The following is a 26800-nucleotide window of genomic DNA, read 5'->3' as shown; positions in this document are numbered from 1 at the left end:
AGGGCAGCCTCATAGACTCGCCGCTATAGAGAGTTGTCACTTCCGGAAACGTCTCTACCTAATGAATGGATTGGACGATGAATGACTTAGGGCGGGGCTTCATCAAGAAGATGCCGTGCCCTGTCCAGAGCGGTGACAGCACGCTGCTGAGCGCGTAGTGATCCAGAGGGAAGGACAAGGCAATGTAATCCTGCCACATGCAGAAGTAGTGCGTGCGCCGTGATAAGACTGCCCCACCACTGATTGCACGCACTGTGCCTAACTGAGGTTCAGGGGAAATATGCCTTATTGTACAATGAAGCCTGCTGAAAAAATACACCATAGGCTATGCCTACAGCATGGTGCATTATGGGACACAGACAAAGGAAAGGCGTAAGAAACCTATGTAGTTATAGAAATAACACTGCAGCTGCGGGCTCTCCTTGTAGCGCACTCACATATCAGGTAATATTGCTAAAATAAACACAGTGGATGTTTGCAGTGGCACATAATAGCAAGATTTATAAAACAAAAACATTTTTCTCTATCGCCTTTCATTGGGGGACACAGGAACCATGGAACCATGGGAGTATGCTGCTGCCACTAGGAGGCTGACACTATGCAAATAAAAAAGTTAGCTCCTCCTCTGCAGTGTACACCGCACCGACAGGAAGTAGGATCTTCAGTTTAGCTTAGTGTCAGTAGGAGGTGGACACGGGTCTTTCATTAGACCCTTATCTACCTCAATGTGCGTCGTTTTCTTTCAGGTTTTTCGGAAGGGATACAGGGTGAGCAGTCACACCTGTAGTCCCACAAGCGGACTATGAGTACGGCGTGTACTGCCACCCCGTATCCTCATAGATCCCTCTCCAGGACCAAGAGCCTAGCACACAAGCGTGCTTAGAAGTCCGGTCCTGGCTCCGTCCCCCACCCACTCGCCCACCAGAGCCTGTCGGTTGGAGGAGACGAGGACGTCCATCAGCTCCCTGGACGTCTGATACCTTCACCGGTTTGAGGTTAGTAACAGACGGCGTGGGATGTTTAGGTGAGTATTCCTGCTCCCCTTCCTCTGGGTCCTTCTCGGGGTGACATGGGAGAAGTCGTTTCTCCTTCGCGCGGCGGCCCTTTGGGGGCCCACTATCTGGGCGACCGCACTACCCTTTTTGCTGCGGCCGCTCCTGTTCCCGAGTGGCGCGGAGGCCCTTCTGGCCGCCGCGCTGATTTTTACGGCGGCCGCCCCTTCGCATGGCGGCCGCGCTGCTTCCCCCGCACCGTCTCTGCAGCCGCACAGCCCCTTTTTGCTGCGGCCGCTCCTGTACCCGAGTGGCGCGGCGGCCCTTCTGGCAGCCGCGCTTAATTTTACTGCGGCCGCTCAACTCTGTCGGCGGCCGCGCTGCACTGTCTAGGCAGCCGCACAGCCCCCTTTTTGCTGCGGCTGCTCCTTGCTCTGGGTGGCGCGGCGGCCCTACTGGCACCCGCGCTGTCTTTTTGCAGCGGCCGCTTCTCCCTTTCTGGCGCGCACACAGCCACGCCGTTTTCCACCGGCGACCGCGCTTTTCTGTGGGGCCGTTGCGGCGGGCCTGCAGGCAGCCGCGCTGCCTTTTCCTGTGGCTGCGCTCCTCTCTGTCTGCGGGCGGCCGCGCCGCTTCCTGGCTGCACTTCCACCGTCGCCGCGGCCCTCTCCGGCGGTCGCCGACTTCTAATTTAGGCCCCGGCTTCTCCCGGGGCCTACTTCCGGCCGCGACTCCGCCCACTTCCTTCTCTCCATCGGGCGGGCTTTTCTCCCGCCCGACTGGTTCATTTCGTCGCATTGGGGGATACAGCAGGCGGTACTGACACGGCGGTTAGCCCTGCCCACTTTCTCCTGTGCCCCCAAGTTTGTTTTTCGGTGCCAGGAACGCCTTGCCCCACTCCTTGCGGCTGCAGCTGGTCCCGGACTGAAGGGACCAAACAGCAGTGTCCCAGAAGTCTGCTGTCTGTTTGCTTTTCTGCGTTAAGGATCATCGCTGATGTGCATCTTCTATCAAGATCCTCCTCTGAGCAGCTATGCAGCTTTTCCGTCCGATGATTGCTCCGCCTGTCGTGAGTAGCTCTGCTCTGCAGACTGACACTTCTCTGCCCTTCTGTCCCCTAACCTTCTGGTATTTCTGCTCTCTGTCAGACGTGTAGCAACCCCCTCCCAGGACCCTCCCGCTGTTCCGCTACAAAGCGAAAACTCCACTCCAGCCTGGGTGTCCTCTCTATCACAATCCATAGCGGATCTAACACGGGTGTCTAAAACCCTTGTGTCTGTGGTTGATAGGTTGCCCCTGCAGACCCCCGCAGTAGCCAACGGGTCGCAGGAGACTCCGTCTGAGCCTTCCGTTATAGGTCGCAAAAGGTCCAGACAGGAACGCTGGTCTGAGTCCTTATCCCATTCCATTTCGCCCCACGGTCCTTCCTGTGGTCGGCTTCCCCTCGGTCCTCCCCTGCGTCAGGCGAGGCTTTCTCTGATGCGCCTTCGTAGGATATTTCGGCGCTGGATTTGAACCAAATCCATGAGGGATATGGTTCAGTACCTCATTGGAGCGATAAATCAGACCTGTGGCATCAAAGATTCCGCTACGGAACCCGCAGACCAGGCGGTTTCGTTTAGACGGGCTAAACCACCTTCAAAGGTTTTCGCTCCTCACCCTGATTTAGAGGAAATCATGACGAGAGAAGGAGAGAATCCGGCCAGACGCTTTCAGAGAGGAAAGCGCCTTGGCGTTTTATCTCTTTTCTCCGGAGCTCACCGCTAATTGGACTTCCCCCTCGGTGGATCCTCGGGTTTCCAGGCTGTCGAGAGACCAACACTGTCCTTTCTCTAGCTGGCGGAGCATCTCTGAAGGATTCTAATGATAATCATAGAATCCTTTGCGAAGTATCCAAATGGGCCAAACAGCTCCGTCAGGGCATCCCGGACGGGGCTCCACCCGGACAGCTAGCTGAGCTTGCTAGCCAGATTTCTCTTGTAGGTGAATACCTGGCCTCCGCTTCCCTGGATGCCGCGTCTTGTGCGACTCAGGCTTCCAGCAATGCTGTTCCCTCCCGTCGGACCATTGGCTCAAGGCCCGGCAGGCGGATTTGTCTTCCAAAAAGTCACTTACCAGCCGACCTTTTTCAGGGTTCACGCAGCAAAGGCCACAGGCACGTCCAGAGAAGAACAGGGTATTTTTTTAGACCCACTCCTTCCTGGCGTTCTCGCTACTCCCAAGGTATATCCTCCAGGTCTAGGACTGGAAGATCCACCTCGGCATGACTCTCGTCTAGACCTCAGCCCACTTCCCAGGCTGGGCGGCTGTCTCCTCTTCCTCAGGGACTTCTGGATCTCCTCAGTAGAGGGCACATGGGTCAGGGAAGTTGTATCCTCGGGATACAAGATAGAGTTCGTTTCACGACCCTGGGATCGTTTCTTTGAATCCCACCTCCAAGAGACCCCGCTCTAGTTCCGGGTTTCTTCGCAACCATTGCTTCTCTTCTCAAAGCCGGGGGTAATTTTTCCCGTCCCAGAAGAAGCACGGTTCACAGGTTTCTACTCTAATCCTTTGTGTGACCGATAAAAGAAGGCAAGGTTCATCCCATTCTGGATCTCAAATTGCTGAACAGGAGAATTCATCTGAGACTCCTCAGGATGGAATCCTTTCATTCAGTAATTGCTTCCATGGAGGCTCAAGAATTTCTGTGTTCCATAGATATTCAAGACGCCTACCTCCATGTCCCGATATTCCCAGGACATCATGGATTCCTGGGCTTTGCGGTGCTCCAGGACCCTTTTCAGTTTGTCGCCCTGCCGTTCGGTCTCGCAACTGCTCCCAGGGTTTTCACGAAGATCAGGGCGGCACTGATAGCCATCTTGAGGGTCAGGGGACTGGTACCTTTTCCGTACCTCGACGGCATCCTCATCAAGGCTCCGTCCTTTTTCTCAGGCTCGCGAGAGCCTCCATCGTCCTCGACACTAGCCGTTTCGGGTGGTTTGTCGACAAGAAGAAATCCTGTCTTGTTCCCTCGCAGCGCCTCCCTTTTTTCTGGGCATGCTCTTCGACACTCGTCAGTTCAAAGTCTTCCTTTCCCGAGGGTAAGAGATCCGTCCTTCGTCGGGACGTACACTTGCTCCAGGGTCCTCGGCTTCCCTCTTTCCGATCGGCCATGAAGGTCCTGGGGAGGATGGTAGCAACATTGGAAGCGACACCCTTTGCCCTATTTCATTCACGTCCTCTTCAGCAGGCCATCCTGTCACAGTGGGACAGGTCTGTCTTGTCCCTGGATCGACCAATCCATCTCTCTCCCCGGGTCAATCGGTCCCTCAACTGGTGGCTGACGTCACCTCTCATCTCCCAGGGCAGGTCCTTCCTTCCAGTTTTCTGGCAAGGTGGTGAAGATGGACGTCAGCCTGCTCGGCTGGGGCGTGGTGTTTCGCCACCTGACTGTTCAGGGTCGTTGGTCGGCGCAGGAGTCTTCTTGGCCGATCAATGTGCTTGAGATTCGGGCCATCTTTCTCTCCCTTCGCCACTGGGAAAGGATTCTCAGGGGTCTACCTATCCGAATCTCGGCGGACACCGCCACGGAGGTGGCATATCAACCATCGGGGGAGACACTGAGTTCCTTGGCCGAGGTATCCAAAATCCTCCTCCGGGCAGAGGCAATGGTTCCGGTGATATCCGCAGTGCTTATCCCCGGTGTCGACAATTGAGCCGCCGACTTCCTCAACCGCGAGGGCCTCTAGGCAAGGAAATGGTCCTTGCATCAGGGGTTCTTACATCAGCCTGGTCTTCGATGGGGGACTCCGGACGTGGACCTCATGGCGTCCCGAATGAACATGGTGTTCGTCTCCTGGTCTCGCGACCCTCTCGCAGTGGGCATCGACGCTCTGGCCATTCCTTGGTCGCAGTTCGTGTTCCCCTATCTATTCCCATTCTTCCCTTGCTTCCCAAGCCGTTGAAAGGGATCAAGGCGGAGGGGTGCCGGTCATTCTGATCGCCCCGGATTGGCCCAGGAGAGCTTGGTTTGCGGAGATCGTCAATCTTCTCGCGGACGCCCCCTGGTGCCTTCCAGACAGTCCCGATCTGCTGTCTCAGGGTCCGATCTGCCACCCAAATTCTCGGTCGTTCAGTTTAACGGCGTGGCTGTTGAGTCCGCTGTTCTAAGAGCGTCTGGCCTTTCGGACTAGGTGATTCTCACCATGATCCAGGCTCGGAAGACTTCGTTTTCCCAGACTCTACTATCGTACCCATCTATGTCCTTTTCCCTGCCTTCCATCTTGGCCTTCCTCTAGGCAGGACTGGATTTGGGCCTTGCCCGGAGTTCCCTCAAGGGCCAGATTTCTGAGCTTCTCATCCTTTTTCAGAAGACTTTAGCTTCTCGGCCACAGGTTAAAACCTGCCTTCAAGGAGCAGCCCATGCTGTCCCTCTGTATAGGGCCCCTGTGGATTCATGGGGTTTTAAACATGGTACTGGACGTTCTGAGGTTTCCCCATTTGAGCCTCTCAGAACTGACAGGGGAATCTCCCTATCTCTTGGAAGGTGGCCTTTTTTTGTGGCCATCACTTCTATCCGCGCGTTTCCGAATTGGCGGCCCTTTCTTGCCGACCTCCGTTCTTGGTCATTCACCAGGACAAGGTGGTCCTCAGACCTCCTCCTTCTTTCCTTCCTAAGGTGGTTTCCACCTCCAACGAGGACGTCGTTCTACCTTCCTTTTGCCCAGCTCCGACTCATCCTCTGGAGCGATCGTTGAAAAAGCTGGACCTCGTCACGGCAGTGAGGATCTACCTGGATAGAACGTCCACTTTCCGGAAGACAGGTTCTCTCTTCGTCATTCCTGATGGCACGCGCAGAGGCCAACTGGCTTCTAAGGTGACTATTGCCCGCTGGATCAGAACGGCAATTCTGGAGGCTTACCGGGTCAAGAACAGAGTGCCCCCTCCTGGGATCAAGGCTCACTCTACCCGGGCAGTCGGCGCCTCCTGGGTGGTGCACCACAGGGCTTCCGTCCTACAGCTTTGCAAAGCGGCAACTTTGTCTTCCATCCACATGTTCGCCAAATTTTACAAGGTGCATACCTATGCTTCGGCGGACGCCAGCCTGGGCAGAAGGATCCTGCAGGCGGCAGTGGTGAGTCCTCTGACCTGATGGAAGTCTGTTTTTCCCACCCCAGGGACTGCTTTGGGACGTCCCATGGTTCCTGTGTCCCCCAATGAAAGGCGATGGAGAAAACAGGATTTTTGGTTGCTTACCGTAAAATCTGTTTCTCTGAGCCTTCATTGGGGGACACAGCACCCTCCCAAGTTGAACAGCTCTGTTTATTGTGTTATACTGTTTTCGTTTGAGTTCTTTGAACACTCTTTGAGTGTTTGAAACTGTTAATCTGTGGAGCGCTGCGGCATTTGTTGGCGCTATATAAAGTTTATTATTATTATTATATTATTATTATTTCTCTTTTACACGTTGCTTCTCCTACTGCTTTCTCACTAACTGAAGATCCTACTTCCTGTCGGTGCGGTGTACACTGCAGAGGAGGAGCTAACTTTTTTATTTGCATAGTGTCAGCCTCCTAGTGGCAGCAGCATACACCCATGGTTCCATGGTTCCTGTGTCCCCCAATGAAGGCTCAGAGAAACAGATTTTACGGTAAGCAACCAAAAATCCTGTTATTGTAGTGGAGTCAGTGGACAAATTCTTTAACCCCTTAATGACAGCCAATACGTCTTTTAACTGACCTGAGATATAAGAGACTAGCGTCCCCATACAGATGACAATCCAGCAGCTGTCGGCTGTACACTATAGCTGACAACTTGCTGCATCAGCCAGGATCAGTGTTTGCACCGTCCAAATCTGTTTAACCCCTTAGATGCTGCTGTTAATAGTGACTACATCACTATAAATGGTTAACAGACTGTGGGGGCTTTCTCTTTATCCAAATTGGTGCCCTCAGATCATGATTGCGTGGTCCTCATGTTTGCCGTGGCAATTCATGACCAAATAGCGGCCTTAAGGTACCTTCACACTGAGCAACTTTAGAACGATAACGATAGCAATCAGTGACGTTGCAGCGTCCTGGCTAGCGATATCATTGTGTTTGACACGCAGCAGCGATCTGGATCCTGCTGTGACATTGTTGGTCGGAGCAGAAAGTCCAGAACTTTATTTCGTCGCTGGACTCCCTGCAGACATCGCTGAATCGGCGTGTGTGACGCAGATTCAGCGATGTCTTCACTGGTAACCAAGGTAAACATCGGGTTACTAAGCGCAGGGCCGCGCTTAGTAACCCGATGTTTACCCTGGTTACCAGCGTAAAAGTAAAAAAAACAAACACTACATACTTACATTCCGGTGTCTGTCCCCCGCCGTCACCTTCCCTGCACTGTGTCAGCGCCGGCCGGCCGTAAAGCAGAGCACAGCAGTGACGTCACCGCTGTGCTCTGCTTTACGGCCGGCCGGCGCTGACACAGTGCAGGGAAGGTGACGGCGGGGGACAGACACCAGAATGTAAGTATGTAGTGTTTGTTTTTTTTAACTTTTACAATGGTAACCAGGGTAAACATCGGGTTACTAAGCGCGGCCCTGTGCTTAACCCCTTTCTGCCATTAGACATACTATTCCGTCCATGTGGGGTGGGCCTTACTTCCCAAGGACGGAATAGTACGTCATAGGCAATCGGCCGCGCTCACGGGGGGAGCGCGGCCGGGTGTCAGCTGCTTATCGCAGCTGACATCCGGCACTATGTGCCAGGAGCGGTCACGGACCGCCCCCGGCACACCGCGATCAAACATGATCGCGATGTGCCGGCGGTGCAGGGAAGCATCGCGCAGGGAGGGGGCTCCCTGCGGGCTTCCCTGAGACCCCCGCAGCAACGCGATGTGCTCGCGTTGCTCCGGGGGTCTCCTACCTTCCTTCCTGCAGCAAGTCCCGGTTCCAAGATGGCCGCGGATCCGGGTCCTGCAGGGAGGGAGGTGCCTTAGTAGGCACTTGGTAACGCTGCAGCGCTCTGAGACAGATCGGTGACCTGACAGAGTGCTGTGCAAACTGGCAGATCACCGATCTGTATTGTCCCCCCCTGGGACAAAGTAAAAAAGTTTAAAACATTTTTTACAAATGTTTAAAAAAAAAAACATCCTAAATAATGAAAAAAAAAAAAAATTATTATTCCCATAAATACATTTCTTTAAATAAAAAAAAAAACAATAAAAGTACACATATTTAGTATCGCCGCGTCCGTAACGACCCAACCTATAAAACTGTCCCACTAGTTAACCCCTTCAGTAAACACCGTAAGAAAAAAAAAAAAAAAAACAAGACAAAAAACAACGCTTTATTATCATACCGCCGAACAAAAAGTGGAATAACACGCGATCAAAAAGACGGATATAAATATCCATGGTACCGCTGAAAACGTCATCTTGTCCCGCAAAAAACGAGCCGCCATACAGCATCATCAGCGAAAAAATAAAAAGTTATAGTCCTCAGAATAAAGCGATGCAAAAATAATTATTTTTTCTATAAAATAGTTTTTATCGTATAAAAGCGCCAAAACATAAAAAAAAGATATAAATGAGGTATTGCTGTAATCATACTGACCCGAAGAATAAAACTGCTTTATCAATTTTACCAAACGCGGAACGGTATAAACGCCTCCCCCAAAAGAAATTCATGAATAGCTGGTTTTTGGTAAATCTGCCTCACAAAAATCGGAATAAAAAGCGATCAAAAAATGTCACGTGCCCGAAAATGTTACCAATAAAAACGTCAACTCGTCCCGCAAAAAACAAGACCTCACATGACTCTGTGGACTCAAATATGGAAAAATTATAGGTCTCAAAATGTGGTAACGCAAAAAATATTTTTTGCAATAAAAAGCATCTTTCAGTGTGTGTCGGCTGCCAATCATAAAAATCCGCTAAAAAACCCGCTATAAAAGTAAATCAAACCCCCCTTCATCACCCCCTTAGTTAGGGAAAAATAAAATTTAAAAAATGTATTTATTTCCATTTTCCCATTAGGGCTAGGGTTAGGGCTAGGGTTAGGGCTAGTGTTAGGGCTAGGGTTAGGGCTAGGGTTAGGGCTAGGGTTAGGGCTAGGGCTAGGGTTAGGGCTAGGGTTAGGGCTACAGTTAGGGTTAAGGCTACAGTTAGGGTTGGGGCTAAAGTTAGGGTTAGGGTTTGGATTACATTTGCGGTTGGGAATAGGGTTGGGATTAGGGTTAGGGGTGTGTCTGGGTTAGAGGTGTGGTAAGGGTTACCGTTGGGATTAGGGTTAGGGGTGTGTTTGGATTAGGGTTTCAGTTATAATTGGGGGGTTTCCACTGTTTAGACACATCAGGGGCTCTCCAAACGCGACATGGCGTCCGATCTCAATTCCAGCCAATTCTGCGTTGAAAAAGTAAAACAGTGCTCCTTCCCTTCCGAGCTCTCCCGTGTGCCCAAACAGGGGTTTACCCCAACATATGCAGTATCAGCGTACTCAGGACAAATTGGACAACAACTTTTGGGGTCCAATTTCTCCTGTTACCCTTGGGAAAATACAAAACTGGGGGACTTCCGGTTCCGGCGCCGCCATGTGCAGACGCGTGTGAAGGAGCTCCTGTTACCTCCGCAGCAATCTTGCAATTACACAGAGCCCTGACACAAACCAGACATTGGGGGGGGGGGAGTCTCAGGACGGATCGTAAAGCTGTCACAACATGGACCGCTTTGTTATCAGAGGCACGGGGAAAGAGCAGGAGGATGAGGAGACCGGAGGAGACCCACAGAGCGGGAAAGAGACAATGGCGTCGGAGTCACAGACAGGTCAGATGCTGGGAGAGATAGAACAGGGGAAAGAGTCCCCAGCGATAGAAGAGAGCTATAGCCAACAAAACACTGCAGAGCTGGGAGACACATTAGAAAAGCAGCTACATGCCCATAGCTCACTAAACTTTAAGCAGTTGGCAAAAGAAATGGCACTTTATCTAGCTGAAGACTTTAAACAGGCTGTAGCTGACATGATACAAGCTACCACTAAGGATCTGCAGAATAAGGTGATTCACCAGGAAAAGCAATTACAAGAGGCAGAGCAAAGGATATCTGAGGCTGAAGACAAAGTTAATCAGCTAGAGAAACAAGTTAATGACTTAAAGAAACAGTCCTCATACACTATGGATAAACTAGAGGATCTGGAAAACAGGTCCCGCAGAAATAACCTGAAATTAATAGGTCTCCCAGAGTCAATAAATACACAGCAGCTAAATGACATCTTTGAGGTGGAATTGCCAAAGGAATTGGGATTACCATATAAATGCAGAGTAGAACGTGCTCACAGGATAGGCCCCCCCAGAGAGTCTCCAGAACCTGGTGGAGGCAGAAATAAGCAAAACAACAAGGAAACACAGAGACCACGTCAGTCAGTGGCAAAGTACCTGAATTTCAAAGATAAGGAGGAAATACTCAGGGCTTATAAAGGGAGACGAGGACCACTGATAATCCAGGGACATAAAATTCTGTTGTTTGGAGACTTTTCGGTTGAGGTGACACGAAAAAGGAGGGCATTCAGCGAAATATGTACTCTGCTGTTCAGACGCAATATCAGATTCCAACTAAGTTACCCAGCAACGTTGCGATTTAAAACAAGAGAGGGCATGATGTGTTCATATACAGACCCCAAGGAGGCCATGGGATGTATATCCCAGCAACGATCAGCATCTGGTCAACCCTCATCAGGCAATGTAAGTCCCCCGAGAGAGGTAGTGGGGGATGATGCTAAAGAAGTGAGGGAGATGACCGGCCCGTATAGACTGCGATCGGAGATACTGACAGAGAGAGATAGTGGAAAAAACACAACGGATAAAGAACAGAGAACCCCTGTGACAAGATCATTTAAAAAGAACCAGGCAAGACAAGGCGTCAAGGGAATAATCAACAATTGAGAGACAGCTTTTGAGAGACAGCTTTTATGATCAGCAAAAGTGTTCAGCTAAAGCTGGAATCTCCCACACGGCAATATGAATATGAAGATGGTGGTGGGGAGTATCTCTGAAAACCTCCCCCTATTTTTTTTCTTTTTTTTTTTTTTTCTCTTTCTCTCACTTTTTACAGGTACAACAAGACCGAATGGAGAATCTGGGGTGATGATCTCATCACGTGGCAGCTGGTAGAGAATCTGCGACTTCCGGTTTTACTAGGTACTGAGTGATTTTCGCAAAAGAGGGACTTATGTGAAATTTGGACATTGATGAACAGTTTTGATTCACACATCGGGGGGATGCATAATGTTCAAATTGAATATATTGTTATGCTTCATACTAAGACCCCTTTTAGGGGAGATTTACCCCGTAAATGTTAATCTTGAATGAGGAGATTTTTGAGGGGGGGGGGGGGGGGCGAGCCTCATATCCCTCTAGTTTCAACATGGGAGAGGTGGAAGGAAACGGTTACTGCTATAGATATTGAAAATGTCAAAATTTCTATGAGAATTTAGGAAAAATATAAGGCGCTTTATGTTTTTGAAGTTTCAGGGGTGCAAATAGTTCAGGGCTCAGGTATTAAATATATATAACATTAGATGTTATTATTAAATTTTAAAAAGTAGGCGGACGGGAGACTGATTGGTTTGGTTTGGTTTAGTTAATGGCGGAAAAAAGAGAAGTCAATGAAGAGGTTAATGTGTGGGGAGGGGGAGGGGGAGGGGGGGAGGGAGAGAAAGAAGGGGAGGGAGGGAAGTAAATGTTCATGAGTCCACTACTATTACACTAATAAGCTTATTACCAGCTGTGATGACATTGTTTGACAGATCATATCCGAACGGGAAAAACTACACTAGATCTCGCAGAAGAAAATGCTTTGTAGTCAAAAATGGTTAGGTTAATAACTTGGAATATAAAAGGGCTGCGTTCACCGAACAAAAGGCTGATGATACTCCGTCACCTGAAAAGATTAAAAGTAGATATAGCCTTGCTTCAAGAGACACATCTGGATAAAAAAGATTTTTTTAGGATGAAGAAGTTATGGGTGGGTGAAGTCTATGGCTCTAGTTCATTAGACAGGAAAGCGGGGGTCTTAATACTTATACATAAAGCGTTGGCGCATAAAATAACATCTGTAGAAACGGACCAGGAGGGCAGGTTGATTCATTTGAAACTCCAGATACACAATGACAGTATTAGTTTATATAACATATATGCTCCTAACGCAAACCAAAAGAAATTCTTTATGTCCCTACAGAATAAAGTGCTGACTGATAATGGTGACAGCATAATTATAGGAGGAGACTGTAACGAAGTGCTTAGGGAGGAGGAAGACAGACAGGGGAGTTTAATGAGACTGAGTTTAGGTGGTGGAAGTAGACTTACAGGGAAAAAAGGCTATTTAGAAGACATGATAACGAATTGGCAGCTGAAAGACGCGTGGAGAACAACACATCCTATGGATCGGGAGTACACACATTACTCTCACGCACACAAGACATGGTCAAGATTAGACATGTTCTTTATTTCAGACAAGATATTACATAAAATGCTAGATACTAATATTGAGGACATGGTGATCTCAGATCATAGCCCTGTTACTCTAGATTTGGCTGACACACATCGGAAAGGGACAGAATATTTATGGCGATTCCCAGAGACCATGACAAAAGATCATGATTTTGTGAAACGGATGAGGGAATGGTGGACGGAATTTGCATCTCATAACGGAGAACATAAATCAAATTCTAGATTATATTGGGAAACTGCAAAGGCGGTGCTAAGGGGAAACATTATAGCTCACACACAGAGGTTAAAGAAGCGCATAAAAGACCAGTTCTTAATGGCAAGCAGTGAAGTCAGGACCACATATATAACGTATAAAAACTCACTGTTAGATGAGGATAAAAATAATTGGATACGAGCCAAAAAAAATTTTGAAGAGTGGGCGGAAAAAAGGGAACAATTATATAAAAATAACTTTGAAATAGAGTTGAATAGATATGGGGATAAAGCAGGGAAAATATTGGCTAATTTAGCTAGGGGAAGATACGCTTATGCATCTATAATGGCAATTAGAGACTCAAGAGGGCAACGCCTGATGGACCCCAAAGATATAAATAAGGAATTGGGCAAATTTTACACTAAGTTGTACAAAGAGGAGGGACGACAGGACGTAGCAGGGGATGTATGGCTGGATAAAATTAAAATTCCCGGATTGACAGATGAGGAACTACAAGAATTGAATGGGTGCATCACGGAAGAAGAAATTAGTATGGCAATAAAGGGGATGGGAGCCAATAAGGCACCTGGACCCGATGGATTTAATGGTTCTTTCTATAAAGCAATGAGTGAGCAAATAACTCCCACACTTAAAGAATTATATAATCGTATTTTACAAGGAGAAACTATGTCAGAAGTCATGAATACGGCTTACATAAAACTTCTCCCAAAGGGAGGGAAAGACTTAGAGGACCCCTCGGGTTATAGACCGATATCACTGATAAATCAAGATGTCAAACTCCTCTCAAAAATTATGGCAGATAGGTTGGCTAAAATACTGCCAAGATTAATATCGAAACATCAAACAGGCTTTGTAAAGGGAAGGTCAGCCGTTGCTAATATAAGAAAAGCCATGTTGTTGTTAGACATGGTTAGGAACAAACAATTGGAAAAGGGGGAGGATCCAGCAATGGTCACATTAGATGCAGAAAAAGCATTCGATAATGTGAGGTGGCCATGGCTGGGTCAAGTACTAGACAAAATAAATCTAGTAGGCCCATTTAGGCAATTTCTGGAGGTATTGTACCATAACCCCAAGGCAAAGGTATATACAACGGGGTTTCTTTCCGATGCCTTTGAGCTGAAGAAGGGAACAAGGCAGGGATGCCCTTTATCCCCTTTGTTGTTTAATCTAGCAATCGAACCCTTGTCAAGGTACCTAACTGATCATAGCTCTTACAAAGGGATAAAGGTGGGAAAGGAGGTGGTCAAAACTGCTTTGTTTGCAGATGACATAATTTTGTTTATGAGAAATCCAGAAGAAGATCTTCCTAGGTTACTATTAGAGATTGAAAAATTTGGAGAATTCTCGGGCTTTCGATTAAACAAGACTAAATGTGAAATTCTGTTCATGAGAAATAATGTGAAACGTGGTCAGGGAAATAATATAATGGGCATCCCGAAAGCGACAACATCTATAAAATATTTGGGAATACATTTGGGAAGTTCGCCGAAACAGATGTATGATCTTAATTATAAGCCTATTATAGACAAAATAGAGAAAGAATTGGAAAGATGGGGAAATCTACCCCTCTCACTACTAGGCCGCTGTCATCTAATTAAGATGACAAGCTTTGCGAGATTATTATATCCAATGCAGACTATTCCAATGCTAATCCGACACGTAGATGTTCTCAAATTGAATAGGGCTTTTTCTAAATTTATTTGGAGGGGGAGAAGAGCGAGACTTGTTATGAGAACACTAATGCGTCCAAAAGAGGGAGGAGGAGTAGGGTTGCCGAATATTAGAGGGTATAATCTCTCGTGCTTAATGAGGAATGTAGTTGATTGGATTAAAAAGACAGGACGCTATACAGATTATACACTAGAAACGGAATTTTGTGGCTCATGGGATTTGACAGCATTGCTTCACACGCCACTGTCATACTTACCACCAAATATTAAACACTCGGTTATTTGTAAAGACACTATTGCTACATGGAAAGCAGTAAGGAAAAAACTGAAAATGTCATGGAGAGTGTCAAAGCACCTGAATCCTTGGTCATTTCCAGCCTTTAAATTGGGAAGGGAAAATAAATTATTCATAGAATGGTCTAGAAAAGGAGTACAGACACTAGAAGATTTACTACATTTACAGGAAGGTCGGTGGCTGACGGGATCTGAGGTATTAGACAAATATGAGCTACCGGGATTCCATTTGATGCTATATAGTCAACTGAAGCATTATGTAAACAGGAACACATGGGCTACTTGCACAGTGAACAAGTCTGTAAGAACATGTTCACACACCACCAAGAAACCTGAAGACACAAAAGAGAATGGTAAAACCAAAAACACTCAGTTTGAAAAAATGTTTGCAGTAATCCGCAAGTGCTAGAGCAGCTTAGTATACATTTTTTGCAAAAAACGTATCAACCAAATACCCTGTTATTTACATCTTTTACTAGCACTTGCGGATTACTGCAAACATTTTTTCAAACTGAGTGTTTTTGGTTTTACCATTCTCTTTTGTGTCCTGAAGCATTATGTACTAGATTTCTTACAAGATGTAAGCAAGGAGGTTGATTCAGATGTGTGGAGAGACTTAGTCACTAAAGACATTAAGGAAATATCGATCTCCTCGATATATGGGTTGTTGAGAGATGTATTACGACCATCAGGGACAGACAAAGTGTTTTGCAAATGGGAAAAATACATGAAAGATGAAGAACTTGAGCATAAAATACTACATGGATGGAAATTGGTAAGGGAACATATCATAAATGAGCAATGGAGGGATAGCCAATTTAGAATAATGCATAAAATAATATGTGGCTTTAATATACCGCCAACTCCACAGAACCCTGATCGGCAGATGAGTTGCCCCAAATGTGGCGCATCAAGAACAGATATGGAGCATGGCATGTGGTCGTGTCCCAAGACACAAGAGTTATGGACAATGGTTCAAGATATGTATCTACAGATGTGTGGGATCTGGGTGGATTCTAGCCCGATGTGCTGGCTGTTTCATTATACGACAGGCAAAACAAGAGGGGGTCAGTTACATGATCTGTTCCATACTATTGCTTTGGTGACAAAACGTTTAATTTTGCAATATTGGTTGGCTAGTACACTCCCAGGGATAAAAGAGATTAAAGCAGGACTAATGGCTGTCCTATATTTAGAAAAAAGAGAAGCAGAAAGGGATAAAGATAAGATAACGAAAAGATTGTTTAAAAAATGGAGAGTGTTCATAGAATCCTTATTGTCGACAGGGGAAATTCAAGAGATAATGAGGTCCTTTGTTAATTCAGATTGGTATTTGTAAGAAGATTTAAGTGGTAGTTTGGATAAATTAAAATTTGTCACATGATAAATGCATCAGTTGGTGTATGTTCTGGATTTGATTGTCGGATTCCAATCATTGAAGCTGGTTAGATGTGGACATTAGGGGATATGTTAATACTATTTGTGTTACAAAGATTAATGTTTGTTTTATTTCTATGTAATAATTTAAAGCAACATTTGCAATATGTATTGTACTTATTTGTTTAAAAAAAAAAAAAACAACCAATAAAAATGATGTTTTAAAAAAAAAAAAAAAAAAATACAAAACTGGGGGCTAAAAAATAATTGTTGTGGGAAAAAAAAAGGATTTTTTATTTTCACAGCTCTGCGTTATAAACTGTAGTGAAACACTTGGGGGTTCAAAGTTCTCACAACACATCTAGATAAGTTCCTTGTGGGGTCTAGTTTCCAATATGGGGTCACTTGTGGGGGGTTTCTACTGTTTTGGTACATATGGGGCTCTGCAAACGCAATGTGACGCCTGCAGACCATTCCATCTAAGTCTGCATTCCAAATGGCGCTCCTTCCCTTCCGAGCCCTCCCATGCGCCCAAACGGTGGTTCCCCCACATATGGGGTATCAGCGTACTCAGGACAAATTGGACAACAACGTTTGGGGTCCAATTTCTCCTGTTACCCTTGGGAAAATACAAAACCAGGGGTTAAAAAATAATTTTGGGGGGAATTTTTTTTTTTTCATGGCTCTGCGTTATAAACTGTAGTGAAACACTTGGGGGTTCAAAGTTCTCACAACACATCTAGATAAGTTCCTTGGGGGGTCTAGTTTCCAATATGGGGTCACTTGTGGGGGGTTTCTACTGTTTTGGTACATATGGGGCTCTGCAAACGCAATGTGACGCCTGCAGAACAATCCATCTAAGTCTGCATTCCAAATGATGCTCCTTCCCTTCCGAGCTCTGCCATGCGCTCAAACGGTGGTTCCCTCCCACATATCGGGTATCAGCGTACTCAGGACAAATTGGACAACAATATTTAGGGTCCAATTTCTCCTGTTACCCAAAATTGTGCTGATGTAAAGTAGACATGTGGGAAATGTTACTTATTAAGTATTTTGTGTGACATATCTCTGTGATTTAATTGCATAAAAATTCAAAGTTGGAAAATTGCGAAATTTTCAAAATTTTTGCCAAATTTCCGTTTTTTTCACAAATAAATGCAGGTAATATCAAAGAAATTTTACCACTATCATAAAGTAAAATATGTCTCGAGAAAACAATGTCAGAATCACCGTGATCCGTTGAAGCGTTCCAGAGTTATAACCTCATAAAGGGACAGTAGTCAGAATTGTAAAAATTGGCCCGATCCATAACATGCAAACCACCCTTGGGGGTAAAGGGGTTAAAGGACTATAGCTAATACATTTCATCCATATTTGTGTGTCTTGGTAATGTTTTTGCATCTTCAACCAAGAGCATGGATCATTTACTTCACTCATAAACATACCACATATGATGGGTTCATGCTTATTTTTATCATGAACCCAATATTAAACCCCATTTTTTGGTAAAGAATGGTGCTTACAAATTTCTTGCTGAACCTCAAAATCGGGAACATGTGGCGACAGATTGACCTCCATGCTGCGTCTTTACGTGCATGGTCCGCATAATGTGCGTCGCGTTGGTCCCATAATTCTAGTCTATCATGGACCAGAGCAATCAGCATCTCCACATTTATATGCCTGGCCATGCTGCTACACTGTACACTCCGTGGAGGCGTGCTTCCTGCTTTGCAATCCAGCGTGGGCCAGAAATTAGCATGCCAAAGCTTCCTGATAATGGATTATTCAATTTCCTGTCACCTGGAGAAGTCTTCCGTATTTCTCGCAATGCACACGCATGGTCCGTATGTAATCTGATTTTTTATCGCACCCATAGACTTGCATTGGCGAGGGCGGCACGGTGGCGCAGTGGTTAGCACAGCAGCCTTGCAGCACTGGAGTCCTGGGTTCAAACCCCACCAAGGACAACATCTGCAAAGAGTTTGTATGTTCTCTCCGTGTTTGCGTGGGTTTCCTCCGGGCACTCCGGTTTCCTCCCACATTCTAAAGACATACTGATAGGAAATTTAGATTGTGAGCCCCATCGAGGACAGCAATGATAATGTGTGCAAAATGTAAAGCGCTGCGGAATATGTTAGCGCTATATAAAAAATAAAGATTATTATTGGCGATTCTTGGCCGAGATACGCTGACAATTGCAGCATGCTGCGATTTCACTCGGATCCGGAATACGGCTGAGAAAAAAATCGGATGATGGCAGTTGCACCATAGATTAACATTGGGACGAGCGCAATGCGATTTTTTTAGCGCATTGCACTTGTCCGTATTACGGTCTAGTGTGACCCCAGCCTAATCCAGATAGTCATACCACAGCAAAACATTAATAAATAACATTTCCCACATGTCTGCTTTACATCAGCACCATTTTTAAAATGTTATCTTATTTTGTTAGCATTTTAGGAGGTTTAAAAATTTAGCAGCAATTTTTCATTTTTTCAAGGAAATTTACAAAAATTTATAAAATTTATTTTTTTAGGCCTTATCCATGTTTGAAGTCACTTTAGGGGTGTCATCTATTGGGAAACCCCCAAACGTGATACCATTTTAAAAACAGCACCCCCTGACATATTGAAAACTGCTGTCAGGTAGTTTATTAACCCTTCAGGTGCTTTACAGGAATTAATGCAAAGTGGCATGACAGAAATGAAAATGTGTATTTTTACCACCTAAATGCCTCTAACTTCTGAACAGATTACTATAGCCGTCAGACTCTAAGGGTACCGTCACATTAAGCGACGCTGCAGCGATATAGACAACGATGCCGATCACTGCAGCGTCGCTTGTGTGGTCGCTGGAGAGCTGTCACACAGACAGCTCTCCAGCGACCAACGGTGCCGAGATCCCCGGGTAACCAGGGTAAACATCGGGTTATTAACCCCTTTACCCCCAAGGGTGGTTTGCACGTTATGGACCGGGCCAATTTTTACAATTCTGACCACTGTCCCTTTATGAGGTTATAACTCTGGAACGCTTCAACGGATCCCGGTGATTCTGACACTGTTTTCTCGTGACATATTGTACTTCATGATAGTGGTAAAATTTCTTTGATATTACCTGCTTTTATTTGTGAAAAAAACGGAAATATGGCGAAAATTTTGAAAATTTCGCAATTTTCCAACTTTGAATTTTTATGCAATTAAATCACAGAGATATGTCACACAAAATACTTAATAAGTAACATTTCCCACATGTGTACTTTACATCAGCACAATTTTGGAACCAAATTTTTTTTTTGTTAGGGAGTTATAAGGGTTAAAAGTTGACCAGCAATTTCTCATTTTTACAACACCATTTTATTTTAGGGACCACATCTCATTTGAAGTCATTTTGAGGGGTCTATATGATAGAAAATACCCAAGTGTGACACCATTCTAAAAACTGCACCCCTCAAGGTTCTCAAAACCACATTCAAGAAGTTTATTAACCCTTCAGGTGTTTCACAGGAATTTTTGGAATGTTTAAATAAAAATTAACATTTAACTTTTTTTTACAAAAAATTTACTTCAGCTCCAATTTGTTTTATTTTACCAAGGGTTACAGGAGAAAATGGACCCCAAACCTTGTTTTACAATTTGTCCTGAGTATGCCGATACCCCATAAGTGGAGGTAAACCACTGTTTGGGCACATGACAGAGCTTGGAAGCGAAGGAGCGCCATTTGACTTTTTAATGCAAAATTGACTAGAATTGAGATGGCACGCCATGTTGCGTTTGGAGAGCCACTGATGTGCCTAAACATTGAATCCCCCCACAAGTGACACCATTTTGGAAAGTAGACCCCCTAAGGAATTTATCTAGAGGTGTGGTGAGCACGTTGACCCACCAAGTGCTTCACAGAAGTTTATAATGCAGAATCGTAAAAATAAAAAATCATTTTTTTTTCACAAAAATTATCTTTTCGCCCCCAATTTTTTATTTTCCCAATGGTAAGAGAAGAAATTGGAACCAAAAATTTGTTGTACAATTTGTCCTGAGTACGCTGATACCCCATATGTGGGGGTAAACCACTGTTTGGGCGCATGGGAGAGCTCGGAAGGGAAGGAGCGCTGTTTGACTTTTCAATGCAAAATTCACAGGAATTGAGATGAGACGCCATGTTGCGTTTGGAGAGCCACTGATGTGCCTAAACATTGAAACCCCCTACAAGTGACACCATTTTGGAAAGTAGACCCCCTAAGGAACTTATCTAGATGTGTGGTGAGCACTTTGACCCACCAAGAGCTTCACAGAAGTTTATAATGCAGAGCCGTAAAAATAAAACAAAAATTTTTTCCCACAAAAATTATTTTTTAGTCCCCAGTTTTGTATTTTCCCGAGGGTAACAGGAGAAATTGGACCCCAAAAGTTGTTGTGCAATTTGTTCTGAGTGCGCTGATACCCCATATGTGGGGGGAACCACCGTTTGGGCGCATGGGAGGGCTCGGAAGGGAAGGAGCGCCATTTGGAATACAGACTTAGATGGAATGGTCTGCAGGCGTCACATTGCGTTTGCAGAGCCCCTAATGTACCTAAACAGTAGAAACCCCCCACAAGTGACCCCATATTGGAAACTAGACCCCCCAAGGAACTTATCTAGATGTGTTGTGAGAACTTTGAGCCCCCAAGTGTTTCACTACAGTTTCTAACGCAGAGCCATGAAAATAAAAAAAAAAATTCCCCCCAAAATTATTTTTTAGCCCCCAGTTTTGTATTTTCTCGAGGGTAACAGGAGAAATTGGACCCCAAAAGTTGTTGTGCAATTTGTCCTGAATGCGCTGATTCCCCATATGTGGGGGGGAACCACCGTTTGGGCGCATGAGAGGGCTCGGAAGGGAAGGAGCGCCATTTGGAATACAGACTTAGATGGAATGGTCTGCAGGCGTCACATTGCGTTTGCAGAGCCCCTAATGTACCTAAACAGTAGAAACCCCCACAAGTGACCCCATATTGGAAACTAGACCCCCCAAGGAACTTATCTAGATGTGTTGTGAGAACTTTGAGCCCCCAAGTGTTTCACTACAGTTTCTAACGCAGAGCCGTGAAAATAAAAAAAAAAATTCCCCCCAAAATTATTTTTTAGCCTCCAGTTTTGTATTTTCTCGAGGGTAACAGGAGAAATTGGACCCCAAAAGTTGTTGTCCAATTTGTCCTGAGTGCGCTGATGCCCCATATGTGGGGGAGAACCACCGTTTGGGCGCATGGGAGGGCTCGGAAGGGAAGGAGCACCATTTGGAATGCAGACTTAGATGGAATGGTCTGCAGGCATCACATTGCGTTTGCAGAGCCCCTAATGTACCTAAACAGTAGAAACCCCCCACAAGTGACCCCATATTGGAAACTAGACCCCCCCACGAACTTATCTGGATGTGTTGTGAGAACTTTGAGCCCCCAAGTGTTTCACTACAGTTTATAACGCAGAGCCGTGAAAATAAAAAATCTTTTTTTTCCCACAAAAATTATTTTTTAGCCCCCAGTTTTGTATTTTCCCAAGGGTAACAGGAGAAATTGGACCCCAAAAGTTGTTGTCCAATTTGTCCTGAGTACGCTGATACCCCATATGTTGGGGTAAACTCCTGTATGGACACATGGGAGAGCTCGGAAGAGAAGGAGCACTGTTTTACTTTTTCAACGCAGAATTGGCTGGAATTGAGATCGGACGCCATGTCGCGTTTGGAGAGCACCTGATGTGCCTAAACAGTGGAAACCCCCCAATTATAACTGAAACCCTAATCCAAACACACCCCTAACCCTAATCCCAACGGTAACCCTAACCACACCTCTAACCCAGACACATCCTTAACCCTAATCCCAACCCTATTCCCAACCGTAATCCACACCCTAACCCTAACTTTAGCCCCAACCCTAACTGTAGCCTTAACCCTAGCCCTAACCCTAACCCTAGCCCTAACCCTAGCCTTAACCCTAGCCCTAACCCTAGCTCTAACCCTAGCCCTAACCCTAGCCCTAACCCTAACGGGAGAATGGAAATAAATACATTTTTTAATTTTTTCCTAACTAAGGGGGTGATGAAGGGGGGTTTGATTTACTTTTATAGCGGGTTTTTATGATTGGCAGCCGTCACACACTGAAAGACGCTTTTTATTGCAAAACATATTTTTTGCGTTACCACATGTTGAGAGCTATAATTTTTCCATATTTGAGCCCACAGAGTCATGTGAGGTCTTGTTTTTTGCGGGACGAGTTGACGTTTTTATTGGTAACATTTTCGGGCACGTGACATTTTTTGATCGCTTTTTATTGCGATTTTTGTGAGGCAGAATGACCAAAAAACAGCTATTCATGAATTTCTTTTGGGGGAGGCGTTTATACCTTTCCGCGTTTGGTAAAATTGATAAAGCAGTTTTATTCTTCGGGTCAGTATGATTACAGCGATACCTCATTTATATCATTTTTTTATGTTTTGGCGCTTTTATACGATAAAAACTATTTTATAGAAAAAATAATTATTTTTGCATCGCTTTATTCTCAGGACTATAACTTTTTTATTTTTTTGCTGCTGATGCTGTATTGCGGCTCTTTTTTTGCGGGATAAGATGACATTTTCAGCGGTACCATGGTTATTTATATCTGTCTTTTTGATCGCGTGTTATTCCACTTTTTGTTCGGCGGTAAGCGTTGTTTTTTGCCTCGTTTTTTTTTTTTTCTTACGGTGTTTACTGAAGGGGTTAACTAGTGGGCCAGTTTTATAGGTGGGGTCGTTACAGACGCGGCGATACTAAATATGTGTACTTTTATTGTTTGTTTTTTTTATTTAGATAAAGAAATGAATTTATGGGAATATTATTATTTATTTTTTTTCATTATTTAGGAATTTATTTATTTATTTTTTTTTTTTTACACGTGTGGAAATGTTTTTTTTTACTTTTTTACTTTGTCCCAGGTGGGGACATCACAGATCGGTGATCTGACAGTGTGCACATCACTCTGTCAGATCACCGATCTGAGAGCAGTGCAGGCTGCTTCACAGTGCCTGCTCTGAGCAGGCTCTGTGAAGCCACCTCCCTCCCTGCAGGACCCGGATGCCGCGGCCATCTTGGATCCGGGAAGGATCTAGCGTTGCTGCGGGGGGCTCAGGGAAGCCCGCAGGGAGCCCCCTCCCTGCGGGAAGCTTCCCTGTACCGCCGGCACATCGCGATCATGTTTGATCGCGGTGTGCCGGGGGTTAATGTGCCGGGGGCGGTCCGTGACCGCTCCTGGCACATAGTGCCGGATGTCAGCTGCGATAGGCAGCTGACACCCGGCCGCAATCGGCCGCGCTTCCCCCGTGAGCACGGCCGATCGCGCTAGACGTACTATTCCGTCCTTGGGAATTAGGGCCCACCCCACATGGACGGAATAGTACGTCCGATGGCAGAAAGGGTTTAATATAGGCCCAAAGGAATTTTATGTCCCCCTAGCCTCCTGGGCCCGTGTGTGATTGCAAACCCTGTAACGGTTTGAGTTATGTGCGTGATATTTATATCCCAAATTTTGTATCTTTGCAGTCAATGATGTCACTAGACGCTGGCGGAGTTGCCGGGACCAATATCGGCGTGAACGTCAAGTTTCTGGGCGGAGTGATGATGCAGCAACAAAAAAACGAAAATATCTTTATTTTGATCTGCTTAGTTTTCTTGCACCGGTGATGGAGCTCAGACCGTAAGTGCATGCATGTCTCAAAATATTTAACACATCTTATTACGTGAATATGTAGCTAATTTTTTTTTTTTAAACTCATTTGTGAAATACAGAACAGAGTCCAATCTGACAGAAAGGGAGACTGCATCTGACTCTGAGTTGGTGATTGACCCCGTTGGTGAAGGTGCCGAAATGGCTGGACCATCTGGCCAAGCAACAGGCAGCAACCAACCACCACAACCAGCAGCAGCGTCTTCTGCCACACATGAGGCAAATCCAGAGGTGGAGGAAGGAGCCCAGAGCAGCAGTCCAACCTTGGCTCTGGATACATCACCACAGCCTACTACAAGACCAAACCGTGGTCGGCGCAGAAGGGTGGCTTCTAACATTGGCACCAGGAGGCAAGTGGATACAGGGGTGTTGGACTATTTGTCCAGGGCTGCCCATGACGATGGGGAGGAAGCGTACTTCCGCAGTCTTTCCCGCTATTTACGGGCCATTCCACGATCGCTCAGGCTGCGGACCAGAGGTTGTATCCAAATTGTTATAGATGCGGCCACACCCCCTAACAACCCGACTCATGTTTTTAATTACCTCGAACGATGGCAAATGTCAGTTACCAACCTTCTGGCGGTGCAAGACCTTCCACAGAACCAAACCCAAACAGTCGCAGCACCACCCCCGCCATGTCTAGCTACACAACAACAGCCTGCCCAAAGCACCCAACAACCCCAAAACAGGCCAATTTATGATTATCCTGCAACTGCCCAATATGACCACTTGAACAGACACATGTTTGGAGGCTGGTCCCAACATGTGTCTGCTCGACATGGCCATATTGGGGGGTCTGACCAAATGGGACAATCCAGTACCCAGGACTTGATGCCCTTCTACCCTCAACATCAAGTGTTACCTCATACACAGGATAGAAACTTGCCACACTACCCTCCATATTTATCTGCAATACCACAGGTTGACAGTCTGGTTGGTCAACCACCTAGGCCAAGTGTTATGATAAGGTAATTCAGTACCACAATGGACATAGAGGTCAGAGCACATACAGTTACCTGACAATAACCCAAAAACATTGAACGAGCTCTGAGACGTGGGAACTCTGCTGACCGCAATCCCTAATCCTCTCCAACCACACTAGAGGCAGCCGTGGATTGCGCCTAACGCTCCCTATGCAACTCGGCACAGCCTGAGAAACTAGCCAGCCTGAAGATAGAAAATAAGCCTACCTTGCCTCAGAGAAATACCCCAAAGGAAAAGGCAGCCCCCACATATAATGACTGTGAGTTAAGATGAAAAGACAAACGTAGAGATGAAATAGATTTAGCAAAGTGAGGCCCGACTTTCTGAACAGAACGAGGAAAGGAAAGGTAACTTTGCGGTCAACAGAAAACCCTACAAAAACCACGCAAAGGGGGCAAAAAGACCCTCCGTACCGAACTAACGGCACGGAGGTACACCCTCTGCGTCCCAGAGCTTCCAGCAAGCAGGAAAAAACAAATAGACAAGCTGGACAGAAAAAAACAGCAAACAAAATAGCAAAGCAGAACTTAGCTATGCAGAGCAGCAGGCCACAGGAACGATCCAGGAGGAAACAGGTCCAATACTAGAACATTGACTGGAGGCCAGGATCAAAGCACTAGGTGGAGTTAAATAGAGCAGCACCTAACGACTTCACCACATCACCTGAGGAAGGAAACTCAGAAGCCACAGTACCACTTTCCTCCACCAACGGAAGCTCACAGAGAGAATCAGCCGAAGTACCACTTGTGACCACAGGAGGGAGCTCTGCCACAGAATTCACAACAGTACCCCCCCCTTGAGGAGGGGTCACCGAACCCTCACCAGAGCCCCCAGGACGACCAGGATGAGCCATATGAAAGGCACGAACAAGATTGGGAGCATGGACATCAGAGGCAAAGACCCAGGAATTATCTTCCTGAACATAACCCTTCCACTTAACCAGATACTGGAGTTTCCGTCTTGAAACACGAGAATCCAAAATCTTCTCCACAATATACTCCAACTCCCCCTCCACCAAAACCGGGGCAGGAGGATCAACAGATGGAACCATAGGTGCCACGTATCTCCGCAACAATGACCTATGGAATACGTTATGTATGGAAAAAGAATCTGGAAGGGTCAGACGAAAAGACACAGGATTAAGAACCTCAGAAATCCTATACGGACCAATGAAACGAGGTTTAAACTTAGGAGAGGAAACCTTCATAGGAATATGACGAGAAGATAACCAAACCAAATCCCCAACACGAAGTCGGGGACCCACACAGCGTCTGCGATTAGCGAAACGTTGAGCCTTCTCCTGGGACAAGGTCAAATTGTCCACTACATGAGTCCAAATCAGCTGCAACCTGTCCACCACAGTATCCACACCAGGACAGTCCGAAGACTCAACCTGCCCTGAAGAGAAACGAGGATGGAACCCAGAGTTGCAGAAAAACGGCGAAACCAAGGTAGCCGAGCTGGCCCGATTATTAAGGGCGAACTCAGCCAAAGGCAAAAAGGACACCCAGTCATTCTGATCAGCAGAAACAAAGCATCTCAGATATGTTTCCAAGGTCTGATTGGTTCGTTCGGTCTGGCCATTAATCAGAGGCGGAAGGTAATTTAGACAAGGGTACCAAATGGACCATCTTAGAGAAGCGATCACAGACCACCCAAATGACTGACATCTTTTGAGAGACGGGAAGATCTGAAATAAAATCCATAGAGATATGTGTCCAAGGCCTCTTCGGGACCGGCAAGGGCAAAAGCAACCCACTGGCACGAGAACAGCAGGGCTTAGCCCGAGCACAAATCCCACAGGACTGCACAAAAGAACGCACATCCCGTGACAGAGACGGCCACCAAAAGGATCTAACCACTAACTCTCTGGTACCAAAGATTCCAGGATGACCAGCCAACACCGAACAATGAACCTCAGAGATAACTTTATTCGTCCACCTATCAGAGACAAACAGTTTCTCCGCTGGGCAACGATCAGGTTTATTAGCCTGAAATTTTTGCAGCACCCGCCGCAAATCAGGGGAGATGGCAGACACAATTACTCCCTCTTTGAGGATACCCGCCGGCT

General features: G+C 46.1%; 1 protein-coding gene across 2 annotated transcripts; it reads left to right on the top strand.

The window, feature by feature from the left end:
- Positions 1–76: 76 nt before the first annotated feature.
- Positions 77–26322, top strand: LOC138676237 (uncharacterized). Of its 2 annotated transcripts, none has more exons than XM_069765331.1 (3): positions 77–372; positions 23562–23715; positions 23808–26322. In XM_069765331.1, the coding sequence occupies exons 1-3, from the start codon at positions 339–341 to the stop codon at positions 24715–24717; spliced, it is 1098 nt and encodes a 365-aa protein (XP_069621432.1). In that variant the 5' UTR covers positions 77–338; the 3' UTR covers positions 24718–26322. The 2 variants fall into 2 exon arrangements, with proteins under 2 accessions (XP_069621432.1, XP_069621433.1); XM_069765332.1 differs by having other exon boundaries at positions 77–444.
- The last annotated feature ends 478 nt before the right edge of the window (positions 26323–26800 follow it).

This window comes from Ranitomeya imitator, chromosome 4, assembly GCF_032444005.1.
Source record: "Ranitomeya imitator isolate aRanImi1 chromosome 4, aRanImi1.pri, whole genome shotgun sequence".
NCBI classification, from domain to species: domain Eukaryota; kingdom Metazoa; phylum Chordata; class Amphibia; order Anura; family Dendrobatidae; genus Ranitomeya; species Ranitomeya imitator.
Note: the sequence above shows the minus strand (reverse complement) of the source record. Positions and strands in the feature narration are given on the sequence as shown.